Consider the following 27895-nt stretch of genomic DNA (forward strand, 5'->3'; position numbering starts at 1 on the left):
ATAATTCTTCTGACCACAAAGCTGAGATTCTAGTATGTGATTATGAACAGAACGACAACAAAATCCTGATGGTATCTTAAAACAGTGCCAAAACGTGACAGACCTGTTGGCTTCAAGCCTTCCTCAGTGTTCAAAATGAGGCGATACTGAAGAAGTTTTAGAGGTAAAATGTCTCTTGATGTTGCCTTATCTTAGTACGTCATAAGGCTTTTGGTCACTGCTCTTTTTATAAGCCCCAGCATCAAGGAACGTAGCCAAAAGGGATGTCACGGAGGCCATATTCCTCTTTTCTCCCCCCCCCCCCCGCCAACACACACACACCCGAGACATGCGTTCTACACCAGGCATCGAACAGTTTCGCCAGATAGCTACTCGAGTACGAAAACAGCGATAGTCCCCCCCCCCCCCCCCTGAGCCACATGATGACCTGGTCCTCGCTGCCACCCCACACCAGAGAGCACTGGGCTTATCACACCATTCCATCGTAAACCGCACCAACTCAGCTCGCTGTAACTCCGGGGAGCACATTAAACCAGGCGCTATCCCACCGGTCATCCCGCAAAGGCACCCCGCCCCGATGGTAGAGCACACCACACCAGGCGTCATCCCACCGGTCATTCCGCAAAGGCATCTAGTCCCGATGGTACGGTCTCCATGCCATGCTGCCCGGTGGCGCACAGGTCACCCTGGTGGCACCCAGGCCACCCCGGTGACACGTACGCCACCTTGGTGACACAGCTCACCCTGGTGACACGTAGGTCATCCTGGTGACACATAGGCTACCAGAGGTGACACACAGACCACATTTATCATTACGACGCTGGCGACATCCACACCAGGTGGTCGCTATAATACGAGTGACCACGCTCAGGCTGTCAGATCATGTCTAGTTGGCCTTCCTCAAGCCGAGGCCATTATTTCCGTACTGAGGCCATTATTGTGAGCAGAGCCAGGCCATTATTATGCGCAGATTCCAGTTGTTCGCGGTTACTGGGACGAGGTGTTAATATGGCGGATGGGTAGTTGTTCGGACAGACGTCCTCGTCCGGTGTGTACGTATGTGCATACAGCGCTTCGGCCGGTTATGTCTTCGGCCGACACAAGGCGCCACCTGAGTTCTGAGGATGCCGGCAGGCTGTTCGCCCTCAGTCGCTGATGAGCTGCGACCGCACTCTCCTTCTCAGAATCAAAATTTTCCCCGCAATTACAGTGAGACAACTCTGGTTGTGATCCGTCCCAGCTGAAGACGTTATCGACGTTATCGAAGACGTTAAAGACGTTATCGACGTTATCGAAGACGTTAAAGACGTTATCAAGTCCTTCTCAGAACCCGATAGCAGCTGACGACGGCGGGAGAGTGATCGGACTGAGGCTCTGTATGCTCACGCTAGCACATCAGACCGGGACGATGGTCCGGGCAATCAGGCCATCCGTGGTTGAGAGCAGGTGTCCGTCATTGTGATTGGAAGAACGTTACCGAGAAACGTAAAATGATCTGAAAAGTTGGTACGGGTGGCCCTGGGGGTGGGGTAGTGCGATTGTCACGTAAGTTCTTCCCAAACACCTTCAGAAGATTCATGCTATATCTTAACAGGATTGAGGGGGGGCCGCCCGCTGCCCCGTGGGTGTGTTTTCGCAAAATAATTCGGGGGGGGGGGGGGCTGAGCAAAGAGAAATCTCTGCACGTTTTTCAAAACACATTGAAAAGGAGTTTCTCCCCGGTTTCGAATCACTTCTCTCAGTCGGGGGCCGAGGCGCCCCCCCCAAAAAAAACAGGCAACTAAACCCCTGCGCTCCTCCGCTTTCGCCATCTAATCCTGACATCCAGATGACCATCATCCTATCATCCCATCATCCCATCATCCCACCAGCCCATCATTCCACCATCTATCATCACACGGCGAGCACGTCCGCCAGCTGCTGCTGCACGACCTTCATCACGTCCGACCCGGCGTCCGCCAGCGCCTCGCAGACATCGAAGTGGTCGCGCCCCGCCACCACGTGGTCCACCGCTCTGCAGCCCGCCTGCCGCAGGCCGGCCGCGAACTCCCGCGTCTGGCGCACGAACTCTGGCGAGTCGTGCTCGCCCACCAGCACCACGTGGCGGAACTCCGGCAGCGCGGCGAGAGTGGCGCACTGGCGCAGCGGGCTGTGGCGTCGCGCGCCGGCGGCGTCCAATCGCAGCGCGGCGTTCACCGTCGTCGACAGCAGCGGCTCGAGGTCGAACACGCCTGACACGTAGACGGCCGCGCCGACCAATGGGCGCTGGGCAGCCGGCAGCGTCGACCAATCGGCGAGCATGGCGGCGGCGAGCTGCGCGCCAGCCGAGTGGCCGAACAGCAGGAGCGCGCGGCTGCGCTGACGGAGAGCCAGCGCCAGCAGCTGGCGGCCGACGGTGCGCACCTGAGGACCAGGGTCACGCAGGGTCACTTGGAGCACGCGGGGTCACACTGGGTCACACGGGGGGCACCCGGGTCACACGGGGGCACGCGGGGGCACTCTCCGCGCTGATGGCGTCTCACCACCAGGATACGGTGGCACCTTCACTGGTCAATTCCTCGTGCATCGTGTATCTATTGAAGCTTTTCCGAAGGTTCTTAGGGGGGTAACATGGTCTTCACGATCAGGTCTTCAAAGCCCCACTCTCACCAGCATCGAACATCTTTCAATGCATCCATGCAAATGTGAAACCACTGGGACGGGAAGCCTCTCCTCCAATTTTCGGAAACCGGGACTTCGCCCCTCCAATTCCGCCCGTAGCAAGCACGCATCGCACGTTATCTCCCTCAAAATATCCTTCAGATCCGACTTTCCCCTTCAGATTCCAGTTGGACCCCTCAACCCCCCACTTGACCCCCCACCTCCCCAGTGTCAGTGCCGTGGCCACGCCCTGGCACCCAGCGAGCCGCGGTCCGGCGCGGCGAACCTGGCGCTCGATCTGCTCCAGGCTGACGGCCGGCGCCAGATCGTAGCCGACGGTGGCCGTCCTCCAGTCCAACTGGCGGAAGCCGAGCGCCACGCCATCTGATGAGTCCAGGTCCATCATCTGACGCAGAGCGGGGGGAGGGCGGTCAGTCCGGAGACGTGCCAAGGAAGCAGTGCCCACCCCTCTCCTCCCCTCTCTGGGAGTCAGGAGACTTACACGTCATGCAGCGCGATGACGCTGGAATTAGTTCAAAATACGGAATTTGTTAAAGGAAGTTCGACATTTGCCCGCCTCCCTGAGCAAAACGCTGGGTACGGGTCTGCATCAGTCGCATGGAACAAACATGCAAAGCTCCTGAAACAAAACAAAGGCAGATCCCACATCTGCCGGCACGTTATCAATCTTTTCCTCAGGGGTTGCCGAATCGTCTCCAAAACTCTGCGAATTTGAACCAGATTCTTGCAAAACCATTCACTGTCTGATGTAAATCTCCCGGATCATCCCCCTCCTTTGGTTACGTCCTGCTCATCTAAAATACTCCTTCAGATAGACGGGAGTGCCTCTCTGTAAATCACACACAGAACACGGCGGATCTAGACAAAAAAAAAACTGCACGCGGTCACAACTTTTTTAACACCCTCTACCCCCGCATAACGAACTGTTCCCTGACACCCTCTCCCCGCACATAACTAAATGCTCCTTGACGCCCTCTCCCCGTACATAACTGACTGTTCCCTGGCACCCTCTATCTGCACATGACAAACCTCCCTGACATCCTCTTCTGGCACATAACAAGCTGTTCCCTGACACTCTCCCCCCGCACATTATAAACAGCTCCTTTACAGAGGCATCCACAAGCGATGGTCGCAAGGCAGGAGCTCGTGCCATACCTGCCAGAATCCTCCGTGGATGAAGACCGCGAGCGGGGCATTGTCCGGTACATCGGTCCCGAGCACGTTGTATCTCTGCTCCGGCCCCGGTCCGTACCGTAGGCCCAGGTCGCACGGCAGCGATCGGCGCGCCCTCTGGCTCTGCGCAGTTAGAGCCTCCACAAACTGCCGCACCACCTCGGAGGGCGCCACGCGTCGCACCCAGGCCGACGGCGAGTACTGCCGCTCCAGCTCCTCGCTGGTCAAGCTGCGCCACGCTGGTGACGTCATCGCTGCCGGCGATTCACCGCCGAATGACGTCAGCAGTAGGCTCCGGTGACGTTCCGATCGCAGCGGTTGCCCGTCGTCGAACACGTTGACGGGGTCGCCAGCCTTCTCACAAGGCTGACCTGACGTGGCGGGAAAAACCGTGATGTAATTGACACGCAAACAACAGCACACGGGCAGCTGACCGCAGTGCACGCACCGGAAGCCGCTCCGCGCGCGGAGTCACGGTATTCGCTGTGGACAGAAAGAGGCACGCATTCAGAAGAAGCCCTCTTCCAATATCCCAACGTCGGGGGGCTGGGGAGAAAGGATGAGATGGTGGCCAAATCCCCACGCTTTTTCTGTTCGCGAGACAGCGGCAAAACAAAAGCATCAGCAAATTGTCAGCATCAGTAATCAGCAAAACCTCAGCATCAGCAATCAGCAGAGCACCGAACCGCTGAGGATGGCATAGGCTGGCGAATAAAGGACCAGGTTCACTTGAGGTCAGAACACAGTCAGACGTTGGCCAGGTATAACCTGACATGGCAAAGGCTGACGTTTTCGTGTCTTTGAAAGACTTTTAGAGGCCCACAGTGGGGGGGGGAGGGGGGGGGAATAACTATTACGTGCCTGGTTTCAGGTCTGTAAAAGTTTGGACAATTTGGATAACCCAAGGAAACATTGCACCGTCCCACGTATTACTGCACCATAGTTTTAGTATGTTCAACGTAATTAGGATCGCCTAAATCTGCATGGCTGAGGAAGTCCAGTGCAAAGTTCCGATATCTGCAGAATTTGAGAGCCATAGTCTACGGCGCGGGTGGAAAACTTAACTTTTCAATTCCACTTCTGCTTGGTTCTACTCTGACCTATAGTGTTCCACAAAGCGTGTAGGGACGGTTACCTTACCGGCGGCCGTGCCGTGCAACAGTGCTTTCTAAAAGTGAAGCTCTCATGCTATGTCCAGTCATTCCACAGCCCACATGCCGCAGACATAACGGATCGGAACTGAATCACAGCCCGCATGCCACCGACGTAACGGATCGGGACCAAATCGCAGCCTGCATGCCACAGACGTAACGGATTAGGACCGAATGTGTCCATGTAGGTGGGAAAATGTCATAGCACGGGCCATCTGAGGATGAATTTTTGTCGCCAGAACTGACGAACTAATCCGAAACCACTTGCTCCAACGCTTGGAGCGCGAGACCGTAGTTGTCACCTTCTCCGTTTCCGTCCCACACCGTTATGACTCGCTTTCTGCTTCTTATAATCCCGCAGTGAAGTCGTGGAACAAAATTAGCTTTCTGGCACTTCCATTGCCCGGCCTTATAATCGGGTTCTGGGACTGAGCTGATCACACACGTAGCCTACGCCACACACATGTAGCTGTGGTATTTGAAAGCACCACAATTGACAGATATGTCAATTGGGAGTGTGTTTAATCAAAATGAATCGCTATGGATCACCACCATGTATGAGCATGGATCACCGTTATGGATCGCCATGGATCACTACCAAGGATCATCACGGATCACCATTATGGATTGGCATGAATCACCATTATTCACTGTGCGGAAGAAGCGATGAGTTTTACACCGATATGTCCTTGAAGTCAAAAGCATCGGTGGTAAAAACGCAACTTTCGTCTTACGTACGAAGATCAATAACCGGAGTGTTTCAAACACATTCACACTCTTCCATTCCAAGCAGCGCCATATCACAAGAAATCGCTCCGCAACGCTGTTTTTTAGAGTAGATGATGTAGCCTAAGCCTTTAACCTTTAGCCTTTTTATAAGCCTTTAGCCTCTAAAATATGCTACAATGAAACTCAGAAAATCAGCGCAGCCATGCCTGACAAGCAAAACACGCCAGCGTGCGACACAGAACACACAAAACAAAAACGCCATCGACGTTCGCGAAATGGCCATCTGTAACCACCGACTGATAAGCTTCCTGATTGTGTTCGACGTTGACATAGGGCTGCTATCGTCGAAAGATAGATGGTCTACAACAGTACACGACAACAACGCTGGCCTCTCGCTCTGAGCACCCCAGCGAACCGCACGCGGGGCCCAACGCGGACGCATGTTTGAAAAGGTTGAGTCCGGACACCTGGAATCTATGGGCTGCTGAGCTCAAAGCTCACGCTAGGCAGTATTCTGCGTGTCCTCACTCTTGCCAGCTGGTCGTCTGATTCCAGGTTAACGGCGGACATTGGAGGCGAAAGCTGAACGTGCCGCAATGCTCGGCACAATCCGTCCTGCCCTCTGACGTCACCTGACCTTTACCGCGGCCGATGCCACAGGCTGCAGGCCATCCCAGTCAAGGGCACGTATCGAGCTCCTAACGCGACTCGAGCCCGCCCCGCCAAGGGTGAGTGGATCAGAAGCCAGGCGCTCTAGCCAACTGCTTTTCGGGACACACGCTTTGACTCATACGCCCTTTCCCATCCTGATCACGACACCAGACACCTCGTAGGCCGCAAAGACACACAACTACTCGCCAGCGTTTTGGGGCAAACGCTTGCGACTTTATGCCAAAATGGATGCCTGGCTCTTCTTGTGACTGCCGCTTGATCTGACCTGACCTGACATGCGTCGCCTAACTGCCGCCTGCGCTGCACAACGCGAACGCGGCTCCTCCCGGCCAAACAGCGATCATTAAACGTCGACCGATCCCAGCTCGGGCCGCTTGACAACCGATCCCAGCCCGGGCCTCTTGACAATCGATCCCAGCTCGGGTCGCTTGACGACCGATCCCAGCTCGGGTCGCTTGACCGATCCCAGCTCGGGCCTCTTGACAACCGATCCCAGCTCGGGCCGCTTGACGACCGATCCCAGCTCGGGCCGCTTGACGACCGATCCCAGCTGGGGCCGCTTGACGTGTTCTAGATGGCCCGCTGCCACATGCTGTGATCTAACGCTGGGTGAAGTCCCACCGTAAAACCGACTGCACTGTTGAAGTTGAATTTATGGGTGGCAAAAATAATACTCCTCCACGCCCTCGAATCGCGGCTGTTCTAAGTGCGGGGGCCCATCGTCACCGAGCGATAGATAGTTTTACACCGGCCTTTCACGGCAACACACCTCGGCCATTGGTATCTCCCATGACAGTTGGTTATATCATCACCCGGTGAACCAATCTTGATGGACTTATCGGTGGATCAGCTGGCAATCATGTCAACTTCATCGCATCTCGTCACGCACGCAGTATTGCACGACAAGGTAAAGAAACACAGCTTACCAGTTCTATTATCGAAAGGTAGAAACGTCACAACGGCTCGTGAGGTATCGTTTTCACCGTTCAAACAATCAACATTACATCACATTTATGGCGAAACTTGCATCCGCTCCCGCCAACCTGCTGCGCAGCGACGAACCGCCCCCGCAGGAGCGCCCACGTCACAAAGGCACGCGTCACCGTTGCGAGCGGGCGCAGACGGTGTGGCAAAAATGCACTCAAGCCATTATGTTAACACACACCAATATAGCAGCGAGGGACGCATTGCACTGGGAATTGGGTCGGCATGCTAGGCATAAACGCGCCTGGAGCCACCCCCCCCCCCCCCACCCCCTGTTCCACCCGCGCCGTGTTCTGGCCGCACGCCCCCGTTCGAGGTCCACAGTCCACCTTCCTCCCGCCAAGCTGTTCAAGGTTCGCAAACGCGTTGTGCGAGCACCGCAGCGCTCGCGTCGTCGTTTGCTGACGTCATGGGTATTACCGGCGAGGTCATCGGGTCGCGGAGAGCGCCGAACTCTTCAGGGCTGCCAGACGGAGCACCTGCCGCCCGGAGGATTGGGTGGCAAACAAGTCACAAGTTTTGCGACCTCCGAGGCACGTTATCAGATAAATTCCGGGCCATTAGTCTGACAGCTGTCCCTTATCGAGACGAGATTGCCGTTGATGTGCACCGCCGAAGACGCCGACTCAGACGAGGTCAGGGAGTCTGTTGCACACACGGAGCCCATAGGTCAGCTCTGGTGAACACTTGGAGAGTTTTTACAAGCTGTTGCCTAGTCACTTCCCAATGCCATCTCGCCGGTCCTCTCCACGGAATCTGTAGCGATTCCACCACATCCACGGAATCTGAAGCGATTCCACCGTATCCACGGAATCTGTAGCGATTCCACCGCATCTTCTCACCAAATCTGCATCGCGCAGCGCAATGCTACCTTAGTGACAACGGCCACTACTTCTTGCTCGACCCCCACGATTTGAAGAACCGCTCCACACTATAACCTTTTCCGTCTGTTTTGCTCTTGTCCTTTGACACGGGTCGCGCGCCGATCTTGAAGTCGTACTTCGGCGTCGGCACCAAATGTTTATCACACTCCGGCGAGAACGGAGCGCCTTGCTTCCTGTGTGAGATCCCATCGGCCTTCGCCAGTGCCGGTGGCCAAGACTGCGCGCGGTCCATCGCAATGGCGGCGGCGAGAGACGACCAGCAACAAACCAACCGCTCCGGGGTCCGGCGTTGCTCCTCACCCCGTCAACCAACCAACCTTCAACCGCAGTCCCGCCCTGTCACTGCCGCTCGCTGCCCGCTGCCACAGCGCGGAGCCGCACGCGTGCAACGTCGCCTCGATGCACGCCGGGAGCCCCTTACCTCGCGCGGCGCCGGTGCCACACTGCGCGGCGCAGTTGGCGGGCGCGCCAGGACCCCTCCGACGGATGGGATCGGACGCGGGGGAGGGGCCGCCGGCCAGCGCAGGAATGTCCAGTTCAGAGATAACGCTCGGCGCGCGTGCGCGCGGGGTGGGGATCTCCCGCCGACCGCGTGGAAGGACTCGCCACCCCGGAACCAGTCTGTACGCCGCAACAGCGCTTCGCCGCCGCCGGCCGGACCGCAGCTGGCGGGCCACATGATCCCACACAGGTGCATCCCCGGGCGTTCTGAGTGAGGTCTCAGGCCTAAGCTCTGAGCGACAAACGCTTCTCGGACTCAAGGACGCCGCACTCGGCGCGAGAATGTGGTACGATAGCTGTGACGGCGGCGTCGCAGAATTCTGCCGACAAAAGTGAAACTGCAACAATTTTCGGGTTGATTGCCCTTGTTCTGGCCGTTTTGGCGCCACAGCTTCCTGCACGGCCGGTCCGGCCCAGAGAAGGTCCCAACACGGCCGACATAATCATAAGTCAGATGTTAGTTATCGACCGCGTGGAACACGTACTAAAAGTATAAAGCAGATCGGTGCATAACGCGGGAATAGGGGAGGGGGGGGGGGAAGAGGGAGCGCTGCCTTCCCCACCCCAACTTTGTGGGGAGGGGCGACGCTCCCTCCCACAAACTTTGATGGGGATAAGTTAAAGTTCTCAGATGCGAGATTGCAACAGTATTTATCACAGGAAGTCTTACAAAATGAGAGTCAGTTGTGCTTTCTTACTAAATCTCAAAACAACTCCCCAACGTGTTTGCTTTTCTTACTAAATCTAAAAAGAACTCTCCGATGCTTTTGTTTTCCTCCTTTTGATTGTGATTTTTTTGTCACATCAAGACAATTTTTCAGCCTGGTGAAAGCCGGCTACTTTGCGAGCCTCGCAAAAAAAGTCACATTGTCGTCGACGAATAACAAACGTGGCGTTTTGTTCACATTTCAGTGCCTGATAAAACAAAACAAAAATCATTGTCGTTGACAAATAATATCCGCGGAGTTTTGTCGACATTTAGGTGCTACATCATCGCCACGCACACCGCGCGCAACGCATCAGAGCAGCTGGCATAGGCACAGGTATCTGCCAATGCCTCTGACCCACTGGCGGGTTCAAACTTGGGCACACCACTCGGCACGGGCGCATGAAGTTGGGAACAAATTCGGATTATTTGATCGATTTTTTATCTTTTATATTCGGATATTCTGATCGACATTCACGACGGACCAGCTTTCGGACCAGCAGCGACGGCTCCGGAAAAGGTCTTGCCAGTCCCGCTTTTGTGCTTATCGGGGTGAGTGGATGAATATCCATTGTTCGCACATTTTTTGCGAAAGTCGAAAGAGTCCGTTTAAAATGACATGACCTCGCAGGCTACAATTAAAACTCGTTAATGAGCAATAGGGAAGCTGCGTGCTGGTCGTACTTTTTATATTCAGAGTAACCGTCTACGTTTGGGACATGTTTCTGGAAGGGGAGCGTCCCACCTTTGGGGCATATTTCAAAAACTTACCCTCATAATAGTACCAGAGGGTAGTGTTACTGCCGCACCAACGAAATATAGTAGGCAAGTTAATCGAATATTTTTTCAAGCTTAGATAAGGCCGTAAAGGTGTTATCGCTACACTACACTTCTTTCTTTCCTTCTAGCCTCAGAATAAAGCCCTAGTCCGCGGCATCTGACGACGGCAGAATCAGCTGACGGCTGCGTCAGCTGTTCCGGTCTAGAGGTCACACATTTGAGCTTTTTTAACCCACTGGGCCTGCCGGTCGTCATTCTCGTCGTCGTCATTGGGGATTTACGCCGCACTCAGCTGCTGAGGCTTTATGGCGTCGCCTGCCTCTCCCCCTGGCAGGAAGGGCAGCCACAGCGGGTAATCAAACCCCGTACCTCTGGTTTCCTGGACGCGCACTTATTAACGCAGAAGCGTTAACCACCTCAAAAAGGTGGCACCTCTACGGTATGAATGACGTCAGTACAGGTGAGCGTTTGTGATGGGCACAGTGGGCGACGTCGCATTAGTTGAAGTTTGAAGCAGTGCGTCACCGTAGAGTAAGTGCCACGTCCGCTATCTAAAACCAAGGTGTGCTCCGAAAATATAAGAAAAATTACAAAAACTTGACGATCGTGCATCACATGACGATGTCAGGACTTTGGTGACCACCGGCATGTGTGGATTTCGTTCATTCAATTTTCGGATTCGTATAATTCTAATTTTTGTAAGGCGAAGCTGTCTCACCGGACGCACCACTAGACGGATATACATGGTACGTAGGTACATGAAATGCGTTCATTTTTGTCCGTAACCTGGATATTTACGACTGTGAGCTGCCTAACGGATGATACATGGCAACTTGAGTTAAAGCTGTTCACACCATGCGGGAGTATTCCCTAAACTCAAGCCCCGCAACATGGAGAACGCTTGCAGACTTTCCTGGCGATCTCTGGCTAATTGATAAGGCACATTTTTCCTTATTGGCCAAGTCAAATCAAAGAAAAAATTCAGCTCGACCCCTGTACTGAGCAAAGCCTACCGCATGGGTGGCGATGATCCAGCGTGGTCTTATCGGACCGTTCTTGTTCGACGAAGAAGACGGCCACGTGGAAGCAGTGAAAACACAGCGATTCATTGAAGACTTGGGGGAGTTCTGGGGTTATCTGGGAAGAGTACTCGCTTACAAGTGCACCAGTCATAAGTCTCTACAGCACAGGATCACACCCCATTGCTTCCACGAATCACGGGAATGGCTCCAGCCACTTCGGTGGTGAAATGACCAGGCCTCGACTCGACGAGCGGCGCGTGTCACCCGTCGACTTCTTTCTGCGGGAGTACCTGTTGGACTTGCGTGTGAAGATAACTGCAGACGATCGCTGATGCCACAGCACCAACACAACATAAGATTCAAGCGATTCGAGCGCTAGTCAGGTGACGCGACAGAGGGCAGAACGGATTATGCCGAGCATTGCTAAACGTTGAACTTTTGCCAACAAAGTCCGCCTTTGACCTGGAGTTGCACGATTTGAAGGTAGGCGTCAGGGCTCACACCAAAAGCACTGGTTAGTGTAAAGTCTGATCCCAGACATGCATCCATTCAAAAAAAGTTTGCCTTAAGCCGAGCACGTGAACTTTGTGACCAATTTGGCAAAATTATTCATGTGTGCTTTAGCCATCGGAGCGAACATTTTAAGCATGGAATAAAGCAGCTCGAAATCAACACGAGCTGTCTTATCGCTATGTTACTGGGTGAGCTAAACATACAGAGTTTTCAACATGCCGCGTGAAAATTTGATTTGCTTAAACCGGTGAATGAAGCAGGTATTTCCAAAGTTCAGTGCCATATCTGCACTTGCTACAACCAATATTTATCACCCACAATATTTCCTACATTCATAAATAGTGGCCAAAATAACCTGTTACCAACCAGATATATACGTGGATCAGTTGTTTCGATTTTCTTGCGTTAGACATGGGATAAAAAAGTTCCATCGGCATAGCGGCAGCTTATCTTTTGGTTCACCTCATCGGAACGGCTTATTATACACATACATACTTATATATATATATATATATATATATATATATATGTATATATATAATATGACATACATTATATATTATTATAATTAATGAGTTGGTTTGCGTGCACACGAAGTTTTCGCGTGGTTTTATACTTAGTTGGATATGTACTACACCGTATTAACAGCTAACAATTGCTTCTCGTCTAATACCCTGCGTTTTGGTGACTTGTAAAACTGTAGTTCATTGTTTGAAGAAAAAAGCCTCCATAATCGAGCGGGATCGGCCAGCAATTTTTAACTTTGAATTCACTTCTCATCTTCATTTCGATGAGGGCATGTACCCAAAACATCAAAACATCCATCTCTTGTAATCCTGGTTACTCTACGAGGAACAAGGCTCACAATACTGTCCCAGCCTTATCGCAAAATGCGGCAAAAACGCGACACTCCTCGCCTTTGCCCTTTCTTATCAAACGTGGTGAGACTACCCCACCCCCCAAAAGAGAACTGATCTCTGTTGACCAAAACTGGCCCATGAGCATACTGCTTAAACCCAAAAATGTAACGAAGCCCTCATCATCACGACCCTATCGTCACCGGCTAACAAAGTCTACAGCAGCATGGCAAAAGTCACCCAGTGGGGTGTCAGGAAGGTGAATATGAATGACTGCTGTCCAGTTGGGTGTCAGAGATGTACATATGAATAACTGATGTCCAGTTGGGTGCTAGGAAGGCAAATATTAATAAATACCGTCCAGCTGGCTGCCAGAAAGATTCCTATGAATAAATACTGTCCAGTTGGGTGCCAAAAAGGTAAATATGAATAAATGCTATCAGACTCATTCGCCGCCTCCATCTCCGCAACGCTTCGTCAGATGTCCATAGGCTGCCCTTTGACCTCAACCCCTGCCACCTTGACCTGCCCACGCTCTCTGTCTTTTCCGTGACGTATAGGGGGTGGGCCGGCCGCGTCCGACTCGACGCTGATTGGTCGATCCTGAGCAACGAGGGGGGAGGGGGCGCAGACCTAAATCACATGCATCTAATATATATGCAATAGAAGTACATGCAGTATGCAATAAATAAAATAGGCAAGTATGCTATAGCATGCAATCATATGAGACGTCATCTGCCTCACTGGCACCAAAGTGACTGAGCTTCTTGAAGTGGCTGATCTTCCCTTAGGTCCAGTGGGTCGGCCACATACCGCAGTGCGGCCCGGGCGCGCGCCACGATATCTCAGTTCCCGGCAGAGAGACGCGCGTTCCGTATCAGCCGAGACGTGACGTCACACGCTACCTCCAAGCAGCTGCCAGCCGTAATCCGGAAACCCCGGAACTTATGAACTCTGGACATACCGGAAACAAGGGCAGGGCGGAACAACAGCAGCGCCACCGGCTCGAGGGAACTGCGATGACGTGACGGGAGTTTGCCTGGAGCGAGCGAGTGTGAATGGTGTAGGGCTGGTGTGAATGGTCGGGGAGCTCTGATTTGCAGTGATGTGACGGGAGTTTGCCTGGAGCGAGCGAGTGTGAATGGTGTAGGGCTGGTGTGAATGGTCGGGGAGCTCTGATTTGCAGTGATGTGACGGGAGTTTGCCTGGAGCGAGCGAGTGTGAATGGTGTAGGGCTGGTGTGAATGGTCGGGGAGCTCTGATTTGCAGTGATGTGACGGGAGTTTGCCTGGAGCGAACGGGTGTGAATGGTGTAGGGCTGGTGTGAATGGTCGGGGAGCTCTGATTTGCAGTGATGTGACGGGAGCTTGCCTGGAGCGCGCGAGTGCGAATGGTGTAGGGCTGGTGTGAATGGTCGGGGAGCTCTGATTTGCAGTGATGTGACGGGAGTTTGCCTGGAGCGAGCGAGTGTGAATGGTGTAGGGCTGGTGTGAATGGTCGGGGAGCTCTGATTTGCAGTGATGTGACGGGAGTTTGCCTGGAGCGAGCGGGTGTGAATGGTGTAGGGCTGGTGTGAATGGTCGGGGAGCTCTGATTTGCAGTGATGTGACGGGAGTTTGCCTGGAGCGAGCGAGTGTGAATGGTGCAGGGCTGGTGTGAATGGTCGGGGAGCTCTGATTTGCGATGACGTGACGGGAGCTTGCCTGGAGCGAGCGGGTGTGAATGGTGTAGGGCTGGCGTGAATGGCCGGGGAGCCCTGATCTGTAGCCGCTCGAACCTCGCGCTCGTGGACAGTAATTGCTATCTTGGAACCAACGTGGGGAGGGGGGGGGGGACACGGTGCCCTGAGATCTCGTAGCCCGGCGGACCGATCGTGACGGACCGGATCCAGAACGAAAGCTTGCTATCCAAACAAGCTTCTGTAGGGGACAAAACACTGACAGTTGTCAAAGGAGCGTTCTCACAGGATCAGAGGCGTACTTCAACAAAGTTGCGTTAGGGGAGGGCGTCTGAATAGGCAAAAAAGACAAAACCTTCCCCCAAATACGCCACAAACGGTTTAGTCGAATTTGGCACAGTTCTTCAAAGTCGGGGGGGGGGGGGGGGGCTCGAGTTCCCTCACCCAGCGGAATAGGAAACTGGGCGCCTGTAGAGGAGCAACACGTGGCGTCAATTCCCGATTTTCTCGACCCAATATCTCCCAACATCTGGAGGAAGAACTCCAATCCTCAGCACTGTTTTCATTTCAAGGAGGCCATTATGGTGGGCCCGAAGGTGCATGTAGATTATCCCACCTCGACCAAAGTGGCGGGGGGGGGGGATGTTCAACAAGGAATTCAGAAGTAAAGATCACTTGGCTCAACAAATTCATATGAAATGCCATGGAAAAAGGAACTGGCCTGCGTGCTACATGACTGCCGATTACGAAGGATGTTAATGCATTAGTTCCAGGGCGTATGAAACATTTCATAATGGGAGGAGGGGAGGGGAACTTAGACATATTCACTGAAAACCGATTTCGCCACGATGCATGTGCGTGTAATTTCCCACGGATCGTAAAACACGCACGACCTAGATCTTACGCATCCCACTGCAAAGTCTGACTGCCAGCACTAAATAACGCGCGCACAAGTGATCAGCATTATGAGGGGAGGCACGTGCCCCCCCCCCCCGGGAGCCACGGTGTGCGGGGCCACCGGGGGGCCTACTATTACGCGGCTCTGGGCCGCGCTCCGCGTTGTCAAACGCTGTCCACACGTTGCAGCCTATAGCGTCACATGTAGGTGTGTCACAACAGTGCCTCCGGCTTGGAGTGCAGCCACTCGTGTGTGAGGTGCGCACTTTTGACGTCATGGGTAACAATTCAGGTAGGTGCTTTGCCAACGGGGAACGCGGCTTTGAGCCCAGTTCCTCATTGACTTGCGACACGAGTGAAGTGACGTCATACCCACTGAGGGGACGTCATAGATACACGTCAATGGCCAACGCCTTCATTCCAAATGTGGCATGAGCAGAATCAGCTGATCCAACCACCTGGCGACATATAGCGCACGGGAATGGTACACTTCAATATTATTCGAATCACTGTTATCGGCAAGCATGCTGTGACTAAATACATCATGATCCATGACACCATCCCTTTGAGATCGAGACCTGCCCATTTGCCGGATCTACAAGACCGTTAACAACGCATCGACCGTTGCAATGCGTTACTATGTCAGCACCGACTACTTACCCGTAAAGAAACGAACTTACTTCGCCCCTCCGCAGAGTACGGAATGGGCTTGGGTTGTGACGTCATCGGCAAAAAATACGCTTACCCTGGAATACGGGATGGGCCCTCATGGTCAGATGAATCACGTGGACCTGGTGTCTAATCTGAACGCACACATTGCCTCCGCAGCGAACCGTAACATCACCTGGCGGCCGTCTCGTGAACTAGCCACCACCTCCATCTCAAGGACCGCGTTCGCTCTGTCGTCAGCACGATTGCCAGCACCAATCACGGTCCAGTATTCACCCTACGTCACGTCACGTGGCCACAAAGCCACGTGGTCTGCGACGTTATGCGCCAGCTGACGATGATGTCAGGATTTTTTGTCAGGCCCTGTTCGATCTGTTGTCGGCACGACTGTCGGTTGGAATGCGTGACGTCACGCGTGCTGACGGAGCATTTGATGTGTGGGCCGACGGGAAATATTTTTCAACTTCGCTTTCCCTTCCTCATTTATCTTTTACCTCAGACCACATACACTTCTGGCTTACCGCCGATCATGACACACTACCTTCTGGCTTACCGCCGACCATGACACACTACCTTCTGGCTTACCGCCGACCATGACACACCACCTGTAAAGTGGTGTTTAAAAGTGTGCGTAGACGTCGGAACGTTTGAAGACGTGGGGACCAAGCTCAGGGCGTACTTCAGAAACTTCTTATGGAAAGCAAGCTTGATGATCGGGGGGGGGGGGGGGGGGCGGGGGAGCAGCCGTAATAAAGAGCGATAACAACCTCCCTTTGGGGGTTGTTATCGCTCTTTATTATGGCTGCCATACTAGATATGCATCTAGAGCTGCTTTTCACTGATGCACAATCTTGCCTATTCCACTCATCTATGTCATTCGGCAAAAAAGGTTATCCTGCTTCCCACGATTATTTGTCCATTTCAACATCGCCTTTTCTGGGGAGACGAAACTCCACAAGCGGGTAGGCATTTTGGGCCATTGAGGCACCTGCCCCTACAGGGTAGATACCGAAATACGGCCTGGACATACGCTGGTAAGAATTGCGAACGTGAATCGATGTCTCACAGTGCGGCAAATTTTTCCTGCGCCTTCATTTCGCTGGCTGCTTTTCGGGAGAAAAGGCTTGTCGCAGCATTTTAGGCGGAAACAAATTCGGAGGCTTGAAACTGCCAAAAAGAATGTGACAAACGTCATAAAACTGGACATATTCCTCTAAAAAAGTCACGGAATGAATCAGTGTGGGAAAAACCTACGTGTTCTGGTGGATGTGGCACCAGGAAATTTTGTACTCCAGGCTCTTGACTGGTAAGAATGACAATTTTTGCACTCCAGACAAACGCTGCAGTCGCCCCACAAAGCAGACACCATTGCAAATGTATGAGCCTGAGTATAAGTACCAAGGCAGACAGTTTTGCTTTCTTGATAACCAGGAGGGTGCATGAACTTTGCTTTCATAAAGTGAGTCATAACTTGTATTTGATTTCCAGGGACCAAACATATGGAGCACCAAGAAATGGAAACAAGCATCTCCAATCCTGCAGGAGCTGGCCAATCCAGGGCGTTCATGTCAATGTCCTTCATCATTGTATTACATGGGTTAGATGCACTTGTGCAAGCCTATGCAACTCCTGAATGGTGATGACAACTCATGTGAATTACTTCTGTGGGAATGAAATAAACTGAAATATGAAATGTGCTTGTTTTAAGTACCTACCGCTGCCACATACCTCGCATGTCATTACCTGTGGGGAAAATATATGGCGCACCTGAGTAAGTAAGACCGCATTCTCCACGACGCACACACCTACCGATACCTTTCAAGAAACGGACAAACATATCACGGCTCTGGCTCCCACCACGCGACGAACCCATCGCCTCCCGTACCCGAAACCAACGGCATCCCAGCCTCCTGCAACTGACGAGTGCATTTTCGAGCAGTGAAGGTCCGCGTCGCAAGACACCTACAACAATGTTCGTTCGACCAGAAAACCACTAGCAGCACCAAAATCATCGATGGCACATCTTTTTCAACTAGGTCATTCAAAGACTCGCCGAGCAAGAAGTCCAGCATGCCAACTATGCTCTTAACTTACCTCATATTAAGATAACATGTTAGCGATTTTACCAAAGGACGTGCATCTCGCAAACAGTGGTGGAAAAATTCCAAAGATTGCAGCAGTGCACATCCTTTTCAAAGCGCCCGTTTTATTCCTGCTCCTGCCATACGAGCCACCAGTCACCATCCAACTTGCAATTAAACTAAAAATCATAGCATTCAAACACACCACATATCGGCACTTTTGAGATAGAATCATGACATGAAATGGCACCCAAATATCACTTTGTGGGCGGCACTTTTGGTGGTAACGGCTTCTTTTGGGTTCTTAGATGTCATCGGGAACTACGTTCCCAAAATGGGAGTTTGTAGCATGCAGCATTCCAAAACTTATTACTATTGTATAAACGATAATACGTCAACCACTTTTTCAGGAATCGGTAAATGCCGATCTTTGAAGATTCGAGGATATCTTACTTACTGAAAAACGGTATCATGTCTCCAGGCTCAACCAGTACCTATACTTGTAAGATAGAGATGGTCCATAACCCAGTGGGAAAAAATCGCAGTACTTGGTTGCCCTTCTCACAATGGGGCCTATGAGGAGACCCGGGGAGAACAAGCCGGAGTACAAGCCGGAGAACAGCAAGTTTTTAGCAAAGTTAGCCAAATTTAATTGAAAAATTTACGTGTTTTGGTATCGCCCAGATTCGGGCCTTCCTCAGAGGGTGTTGAAATGGCATGATATGCCTTAGAATGAGAAATATCTATAGATTTCTAGTACAGGTACTGCATTGTCTCGGCGTTGTCTTGCGCCACCAGAAGATAATATATATTTGTAGGTGGAAAATAGCAACTTGAAATGCATGACTGTAAAGCTCTATGATTTTTCTACCACAAACTTAACAATTTGTGTTGGTGCAACTGCATAAATGGCTTTTCTTAGACTATTCATCACAGCCTGTCATTTCAGGACCGACCCGACAGACCGACTTGTACTTGGTTGCCCCATTGACGAGTGATAGAACGCCATCACAATGTCTGTGAATGCGCCAGAACTCCTGTGCATGGTTTGGTTGTTTGTCTTGATGTAGTGGGAGTGAGGAGGGTGGAGGGTGAGTGAAGCTGCTTGGGATTATGTGCATCGTAGTTGCGGGTTTGAGGTATTCAGTGAGGCAAAGTGGAATTGGTTGTCTTCAGTTTTCACACAGCATGCATCCACACGTCTAAAGTTACTTGGGATTTAGCTTTGGACCACTATTAAGTCATTCCAAAAAAGGTAAATAAATACCGGAGGACTCATCTATAAATGTTTACCGCTGCAGACTGGTACAGAATCACCTTGGTATAACCTGCTCTACCTACAGCATGGTGGGTAGGTACGTAGGTACTAAGATCTATATACAACATCAATGCTAGGCTTGGGTTTCCCATGTGGGATCAAACATGAGGCTGGCCTCTTTTCAGCCTGTGGTTATAATTGCTGTAACCTGACAGGTGGCAATGCTGCCATGTTCCTTGCTGTCAGGCATAAGGTCTTACAGTGACACTATTAAAATTGTCCCTACATAGGATTATAGGGAACTTGGAGAAGAGGAGAGGGATAACAGGAGGTGCAGGAAGAGAGGAGGAGCAGAAGTGGAGGAGGAGTGGAAGGAGAAGAGTGACAGAAAGAGAAGGTGAGGAACTGAAAGAGGAGAAGAGCAGAAAGAGAGGGATAGGAAGAGGAACACTTTTGGTATGTTTATATTAATTATGTAAAGGCCAAAAGGACAACATGTTAGTGATGTCACATACATAAGGCTTTCATAGTCAGTTGCAGCTGCCTAAGACTCATTAAAAAACCAGGGTGTGATGCACAGTGGTTGTCCGCAATTCAGTTTGTCAGTAAGCAGAGGATGCACCTGATTTATCATTTTGATATTGTGTAAGTTTGCATGTAGATAGGTAATGATAAGTAACTGAGCTTTGTATGATGCACCTGTGAATGCATATGTATAAAGCTTTGTTGTTAACCTCTCTAACTGTATATTTCTTACTAACATGTACCATTACTCGATCTTTGCATGTATAGGTGAGCTAGTAGCACTACAGGGATATGGATGGGATCAGTGTGGCACCCTCACTCACAAGAAGTGCTCTGTTCTACTGAAATGCAAAATTGCATGCTGACACTAATTTTTGCCAGAAAAATGTTGGGAAAATGTTGACCCATTAAAGGCAGTATGTGGTGTACTCCAAGCAAGGCCCATTGTGCAGACACTCATTCCACATTAGACAGACCTTTGCTTGCAGGCAAGTTTGTACTCCGACCACAAAAAAATTGTACTCCGCCACCAGCAAAAAAAAAAACCAACTAAATTTCCCACCCTGGAATGAATCCCTTCGGTCATATATTCCTTATCTGAGCCCTGCTCTCATGCGCCGTCGACGGCCACTGCCCAGGCTCGGCTGTTTCCCTCGTGACTGATTACGAACCGATCATGTGGCTGCTTTGTTACATATTTCTGGATCAGCATTGCTATTAATTGGTGCGTAAAATATGTCGGATACCTGCAACAGTATCTTTTTCCGAATTATCTTGCCTTACACCACACCAACTCGCCAAAAAGCCCCGTGAGATGCCTGCCTTAGGTATAAACTGACCCAACGGATATTTAATTGCTCATTATTCAACGTATATGCTTTGATCTGCTTTTGTGTGTAGGCAGGGGCGTACCCAGAGCCTTGCCCGGAGGGAACGCAGGGTTGAAAAAGACCCCTCTGATGGTGCCCCCCCCCCCCCCAAAAAAAAGAAACCGGGTATGGCTTACTTGCTAACAAGGGATACGGCTTTCTTTGTTTCATTGTTACTTTCGCCTTGTAACCATAACATAAACCAGAAGCTACAGTGAGATCAATTTGATTTGTATTTTCAATTCAATAAACTGCAGAAATCAGGCGTTGAATGGCCCAATGGAATAAATCACCGGTGCCCTTAACTTACAATGGTTTAGTGGACCGATAAAATTAAAATATATAAATCGATAAAATTAGAAAGCTTTGCCACAATGATTTATCTCGGTTTTACAGGCATTAAGGACATTGCCAAGGCACATTGCAAATCGATATGTTTGATCGAAGTTTTAGGATGAAAATTTGATGGTAGATCGAGTGGTCAGCAATGTATATTAACATGGCCAAGCTATGTTGGCCTGGAAATGTTTAACATTCAGCCCGAATCGATTAGTGATACAGTTAATGCAACGTGTTTTTTAACATGCCTGCTCGCAAATCTCGGCAACAAAAACCTTGACACTAGGCCTTGCAGTGTCCGTAGTCCGCGGAGCAAAAGCCCAGTAGCTAATTTTTCGGCGTGGCCAATCACTGGATGAAAACGATGACGCTCTCGAAATAATTACACTTAAACACATAAATCTATTAGTAATACAAGAAATGCGACGTGATTTTGAGCATGCGAACTCGCAAATCTTAGAAACAAAAACTTCGACGCTAGGCGTTGCAGTCTCCCGAGGCTGCACAGCATCGGGCCAGAAGCTGATACTGAGCCGTGGTCAGCAGGTGGACGGAAATGACGCTTCTGAAAGAAGTATCTATGAACGCTTCAGAACATCAAATCTTACATCTAGAAGGCAGTCTGGGCGCATGTTCCACGTGTGCGATTTTTAGACTGATGATAAGAACGGATTTGCCCCTGGAACACCGCTAAGTGGTACTGGAATCTTGTGGCGAAACTGGAAACATAAAAGTAGAATATCTATTTTCGTGTTTTTGTAAGCATTAATATGTCCAAAAGACAAATTGACACGGCGCTCGCAATCTGGTGGTACATGCAGTGGCCGACGCCGTTCGGTTTTGCGGAAGCTGTCACCCAGGCCCTCGCTGTCCCTACTCTCGAGGTTGCGGGTAGACATTTCGAAACTTTTGACGCTTTTTCACTAATCCATTCAGAAAAAATGACGTTTTTAGGCAAACATGGGATGGCCCTGTTGGTTTTTTAAATTCAATTCGACCCACTCTATTCAACAATAATGAGATTCTCACTCTACTCAACAATGAGACCCCTTATTTCCTTTCCAGCAAGGGGTTTCTGGAGTAGAACACCAGGGGCACGTTACCCGTTCCGGTCAAGGGCTGAAAAGCCATTCCGTCCAATCGCGAAGTGTCTTCTGGCTGTCATGCTGGCGACACGCGGCAAGATCTCGTGGTCGGTCCGGAGGCCATTAGAAGGATAAATCATTTCTCATTGCCTCCTTCCCCGACACGGGAGGCTTTCTCACCCGCGCAGTTGGCTCAGGATCAGCACAGGAACCCTCATTGACGCAAACACATCCCTGATCGGCGCAGGTGGTCGAATAATCGTCACAGAGACTCCAGTTCCATGTTTTTCTGTGCTTTTCAGAGATATCGAGGACTTCCTGAACGTAGATTGCACATGAAATGGGGTCCCAAAATTGTACCAACATGGGCGATCCATGTTCGTCTTAAAATGTTCAAGATTCAGTCAGAATTGATTACTGATAACAAACTTCTCAATATAGTTTCGAACATGCGCGCTTGCAAGTAATAGCAGCATCCTCAACGCCCAGCGTTGCAGTCTCCACAGGCCGCGCGGCGTCGGCCTGTGGTTGTGACACTAGGCGGCGGCCAATAGGCAAATGAAAAAGATGATGCAACTTGGCGAAGACGGCTGGTGAACTAGGTAAGTCGGCATGATGTTTAAGGTGGCGCAAAAGTAAGCTAAATGCAACCTTAATCTGAAAAGTGTCTGTGGGGGGGGGGGGGGGGCGCAGTTAACACTGCTGGCCCCTCACCTTCCAAAGTGGGTGGGGGGCATGACCCCCCGCCCCTCCCCCTCCCCGTTCCTACACCCATGAGTGTGTGTCTTCTGTGGCTTCTTTGTGAATTGTTTTTCTTTTGAATTGTGGGACTTCTGAGTTTGTTTTCCGTGGCCTGCCGTTTATTTTTGTGCTTAACCTCGACTTGGTTCATGAAAAGCCGGGAAATATTCCAGGTGCAACCGCAATAAATTGAACTGAACTGAACCTCTGTTCTGACGTTGCAATCACCACCGTATGCTGAGTGCTTCTTCCCATTTCCAATTCATTTCAAGTTATTCCTTCTCATTTTTAGTGCTGACATATAACGCTATTCATTTACTAGGGAACGCAACCACACACTGCACAAATCCATGTCACTCACATTATCATGGCTGCTTTCGGCCTTTCAATTCCCTCCTTATCTTTTTCACGTCGCGTTTCTCCCAAAACTAGTGATAAGTGCCCCTAACCCACCTGACGTATCCCCCAAGGCAAGAGCTACTAAATCAAACTTCCGCTTCTACGTGAGAGTGATTTTTTGATCTGGTAACGCTTTCTCTCCATGCTGACGAGCTGACAAAAAATCCCGGCACCAATGTCAACCGGAACGTGACGCTACAGGCCACGTGACTTTGTGGTCACATGACGTGGCGTAGGATGAATACTGGGCCGTGATTGGTGCTGTCAAACGTACTGACGACAGATCGAACGTGGCCAAGCCCGTTAGCATGGAATGAAAGCGCTACCAGATTAAAAAATCTTTTGGGCAAAGAAGCGAGTTGATTTGGTAGCTTTTTAGTTGGCGAGTACGTTACGTGTGGTGGGGGCACTTGTCCCTAATTTTGAGAGAAGTGCGACGCAAGATAGATAAGGGAGAATTGAAATGCCAAGAGCAGCCATGGAAAGGTGAGCGACAATGATTGGTGTGGTTGCGTTCTCTAGTAAATTAATAGCCTTACAAGTAAACAATTAAATGAGAGGAAAGATATCTGAACGAATTGGAAATGGGAGAAAGCACTTAACATGGGGATTAGATGGATGTTGGTAATACCGGGACAGAAGTCACACTTCAAAACACCTCTTTATGGGAATGTGTCATGGTCGGCGGTAAGCCAGACTGTGTGGTCTGAAGAAAAAGGTAAAGGAAGAAGGGAAAGCAAAGTTTAACACTTCCCGTCAGCCCACACATCAAATGCTCCGTCAGCACGCATGACGTCACGCATCCCAGCTGACAAACGAAGGATCGAACGCGACAAAGGTTACGCAGCGACGCTGGCCGTCGCTCGCTTCAGCATCTGCCAGCGCAAAGCCATCAGTTCATCTTGCAGTTTTATAACACATAGCCCGTGATTCTTCGAGCCCGCGAATAGATGCAGACTATTTTGTGCAGGCTTTTTCAAGGTTGCCAACACATCCCAGCAGAAACGTCATTCACATCCAGCCATTTCACCGGCCATCCGCCGTTCGAGATCAAGAAAAATATAATCCTCCTGTCTTTCATCTCCGGCGTTCATAAACACAATTTCTAGATGTAACACCACCGTCGACTGGCTCTTACCCAACGTTGTGCAAGTTAGGTACGATTCTACCACGAATTGTGTTTTATGCTACACAATACAAAAAGTTATGCATTCTTTTCAGTTACAACAGGAATATAGCTTGTAATGGAATAGCCTACGAATGGCGTTGCATCCGAGTGAATGAATACCAGTAAGCACTTAAAGCTCACAGATAGATTTGCAAAAACACCACGAAAAAGGCCAAAAGACGAGCACCTAGCGATATTTGGTCCAGCACACACCCAGCACCACCGCGGGTCACCTCTCGGAACAGTGAAGAGCTACATGAGAGTGCGGTCATACAAACGTTTCATTGCGTCATGAAGCAATGCCGTATGGAGAGGCATATTTCCTAAATAGAGAAAATTTGCCATCCAGAGCGGTCTTTTCCACTCACAAGCGCCCCAATAGCTAAAAGCGAGCTCATTTCATCATATGTGACGCTTACTTCAATATTTCAAATGCTGACTATTCTCTTTAACGACCTTTAATACACCAGGAGATGCTGGTTGAACCACGTTGTGGTGCTAAATAGCATTTACATTAACCGTACTAATTGCTTTCAGCTGTGCTCATTCTCACGAAAACCTTGCAGCACAGAGGGCTTCTGCGGGCTGGATCCCTGGCTGGCCGGGGCAAGTCAGGCTGCGTGCTGACGTTTTGGAGAAGTGGCGTCTCTAGTTCAGATGTCATCGGCAAACTGTTGGTGTATTTGTAGTGGGCACTACGGGTAGAGGACGTAATTTAACAAGTGATATGGAGAGCAGCGTCGCAGCACGTCGTGTATTTTTATTGGACACTACGGGTAGAGGACGCAATTTAACAAGTGATAAGGAGAGCAGCGTCGCAGTACGTCGCGTCCGCAACAAAGGGGAAGCATGGACAGGGGTAAAGTTTCGCCTGAGTCGATGGTGAGTTGGAGTGGGTGGGCGGGGATGGGGTACTGAGCAGTGAGAAATGCTGGAACCTGCCTCAAAAACGTCAGCAAACGGTTGTTTTCTCAATTTGGGCCGTTTTCCTCCCAAAGTTGGGGAGCCCCCAACTGCACAGAAAACTTCTCCTCGCTGGTTAGCGGCAGCTCTGATCCCAGAAATTCACTTGTTAAAAAATTTCGGACTGAATCTGGTCCAAAAATACAACCACACCAAAAACCCCCCTACGCCGTAGCATCTCACCGCAATCACCACTGGCCCCGAGTTTTGCGCCGCGCCAACCCGTGCCAGATTTGCCAGAGCTTTTATAGAACCCCATCATCCGAGGAGTTGACCAAACAAGCGGCGTGGAGCAGCATAAATAAACACTGCGGAGTACAAAGGAACGCCGCGGCCTACTGAGAACGCCAGGCACATGTAAATCACAAACCAACCTTGCGCTGGAGGGAGGGGAGGGGAGGGGCAGTGGGGAGATGGCCGATTCCCCGCATGGGCAAAGTCTGGCTCAGCGGCCGCCTAGCGATCATGTTGCGGTGCCGCACCTGTAGCACACCGATGAATATACACAATATAGGCGCATTTGGCCGAGGGACAGCTTTTCAGCCATTAATTACCTCCCCGATAATCATTCTCGGAGGTTCTCTATTGACGTTCGGCAGGTCCGGATATTATTCCCCAGATTCGTCTCCCATGTACCATGAACCGCCAGCTGTCACCGCTTAGTCATGCATGGTGAACAGGGGTGCCAGTTTTTGTAAATTATTGGGAGGCCGAACTGAAGGCCCCGCAACTCCCCCCCCCCCCCCCACACACTTTTTCTCTCCGGATTTTGCCACTTCATTTCGATTAAACGCAGTAAAGTATCGTATAATTTATGGCTTTAATTGAACACGCGCCCGAGTGGCCGTCTGGATACCCTTCGCTCGGGTGGGGGAGGTAATTAAGCCCCCTAAGATCTCAGGAACTAAGAGAGCTAGACACACCAAATTTACCGCTTGTGTTGGCCCGTATCTGTACTCACTCAGGTCAAAGTTTGAGGTTCCTAGGTCATGACCTTCAGGCTAAGTAAGGTCAAAGGTAAGTTTCCAGGCTGATTTCCAAAGTGCCCCAGAACCTATATACCTGCTCTAAGCATAAGGTCACATGACCATTTAAGGTCAGTGACCTCGTCTGACTTTTCGAAGGTCATGGTGACCAAAATCATACCAGACTGCTTTGAGTGTTGCATTTGAATAAGTGACAAAAATTACACTTGGTAGCATGCTCCGAAAAAACCGTTGACCTGGGTCATTTTAGGTCAGTTACCCATTCTGACCTTTGAGGAGTGCACGGAATATGTATAATGCGGTTCCTGTTATCAATAAATTCGAAAGGAGCACCAGAAACTAACACATGCATCAAGCCCTAGAGCACTAAAGCAGATTGGGTTTAACTTTCGTCTGACCTTCAAAACTGACCTAAGGTCAGCTGAATTCGAATCTGCTCATTTAATTGTTGTGTTGCCTAAGAAAATATCTCCGGGACGTATGATCTCGTCTAGCATTACGTTGTTGAATCAGAATAAATGGTTCCCTAAAACTGACTTCGCAGAATCCATGGCCTGGCTTTGACCTGCCGTAGGTCAGCGACCTTACAACGTACACCTAAATTTTCAATCCCAACGATTTCTACTATTTAATCGTCTAAAGCTATGCGCAATTGCCGCGCCGTTTGGAAACCATTTTGAAAAAAACCTTTAGGGGGCAACTTGGACCTCCAAAGGTGTTAATGTTAAAGGCGAGTTAATGGAAAAGACTGCTCTAAATAGCGCGTTTCTCTGTTTATTAGATGTGCTCCTCAATGCGTCATGTTTTGATTACGTAGTCGTACTTGCACAACATTGATTGCGGGGCGGCTGACGCCCGTCATACCTGGAAGCACACTCACGAACGCCAGATATGAATGCCTCAACAAGTGCATTTTTCTTGGGCTTTCTTCGCCGTACGTTATTGTAACGTCATGAATGCCGAGGTGACTTTGAAACACTCTCCCCCATGTACACTTCCCCAACGTCGCGGGCGCGAAGCTTAGAGACTAGAGATGCTTAGGCCTTCAGGACTGGATTGTGAACAGCACCGACAAGCCCCCCCCCCCCCCCCCCCCCCCCAGCTGGCTATTTCAGGACAAAACCTCACATAAACGTGGAACACTCCCTACAATACCAGGTGTGCAGCCAGGGATTGAAGCCAGCATTTTCCTTTTTTATCACAGGCGGCTCAGACAGAGTTAAAAATCGGGGTGATGCGTTCTCACTGAGAACGACTTTGACCCCCCCCCCCCCTCCCACCACATAAAAAATCCTGACTGCGCCCCTGCTTCGAACAAACCGCGGGGTTTTCCCGCTCTCTCACAGGATCTGGACTCACCCGTCCGGAAAACCGTGACGGAGGCGTCCACCGCGCGGTGCCTCCCTGCCCTCTCCGCCGCTGCACTCGCTCCACTCCGCCGCGATCCACGCGAACGACAACACGTGAAGCCCCCCAACGCCGGTTGGCAAAGCCGCGTGACCTTGAGATGGCGTGCGTCTCTAGTTCACGAGACGGCCGCCAGGTGGCAGAGAGCTGTGCTGCGGGCACCGTGAGCGCTCAGTTGCCAACCGCACACAGCGTGT

The 27895-nt window shown here is 50.8% G+C and overlaps 1 protein-coding gene across 1 annotated transcript; it reads right to left on the reverse strand.

The window, feature by feature from the left end:
* Positions 1-420: 420 nt before the first annotated feature.
* On the reverse strand, positions 421-27736 carry KFase (kynurenine formamidase). Its single transcript, XM_037228485.1, has 4 exons — positions 27651-27736; positions 3817-4205; positions 2927-3046; positions 421-2376 (listed from the first exon to the last, which is right to left on the reverse strand). Exons 2-4 carry the CDS (start codon positions 4084-4086, stop codon positions 1894-1896), a joined length of 873 nt encoding a protein of 290 aa, XP_037084380.1. The 5' UTR covers positions 4087-4205; positions 27651-27736; the 3' UTR covers positions 421-1893.
* Between the last annotated feature and the right edge of the window lie 159 nt (positions 27737-27895).

The sequence above is a fragment of the Pollicipes pollicipes genome, unplaced genomic scaffold (assembly GCF_011947565.3).
Source record: "Pollicipes pollicipes isolate AB1234 unplaced genomic scaffold, Ppol_2.1 Scaffold_6052;HRSCAF=7182_pilon_pilon_pilon, whole genome shotgun sequence".
Lineage (NCBI taxonomy): Eukaryota > Metazoa > Arthropoda > Thecostraca > Pollicipedomorpha > Pollicipedidae > Pollicipes > Pollicipes pollicipes.

Excerpts from the sequence above, each read along its gene's own strand:
- KFase (XM_037228485.1), bottom strand. The coding sequence starts at position 4,086 with ATGACGTCACCAGCGTGGCGCAGCTTGACCAGCGAGGAGCTGGAGCGG. Across the intron at positions 3,047-3,816 it reads TCCACGGAGGATTCTGGCAG|ATGATGGACCTGGACTCATC; the intron begins GTATGGCACGAG and ends GCTCTGCGTCAG. Across the intron at positions 2,377-2,926 it reads TGGAGCAGATCGAGCGCCAG|GCGCTGGCTCTCCGTCAGCG; the intron begins GTTCGCCGCGCC and ends CGCCAGCTGCTG.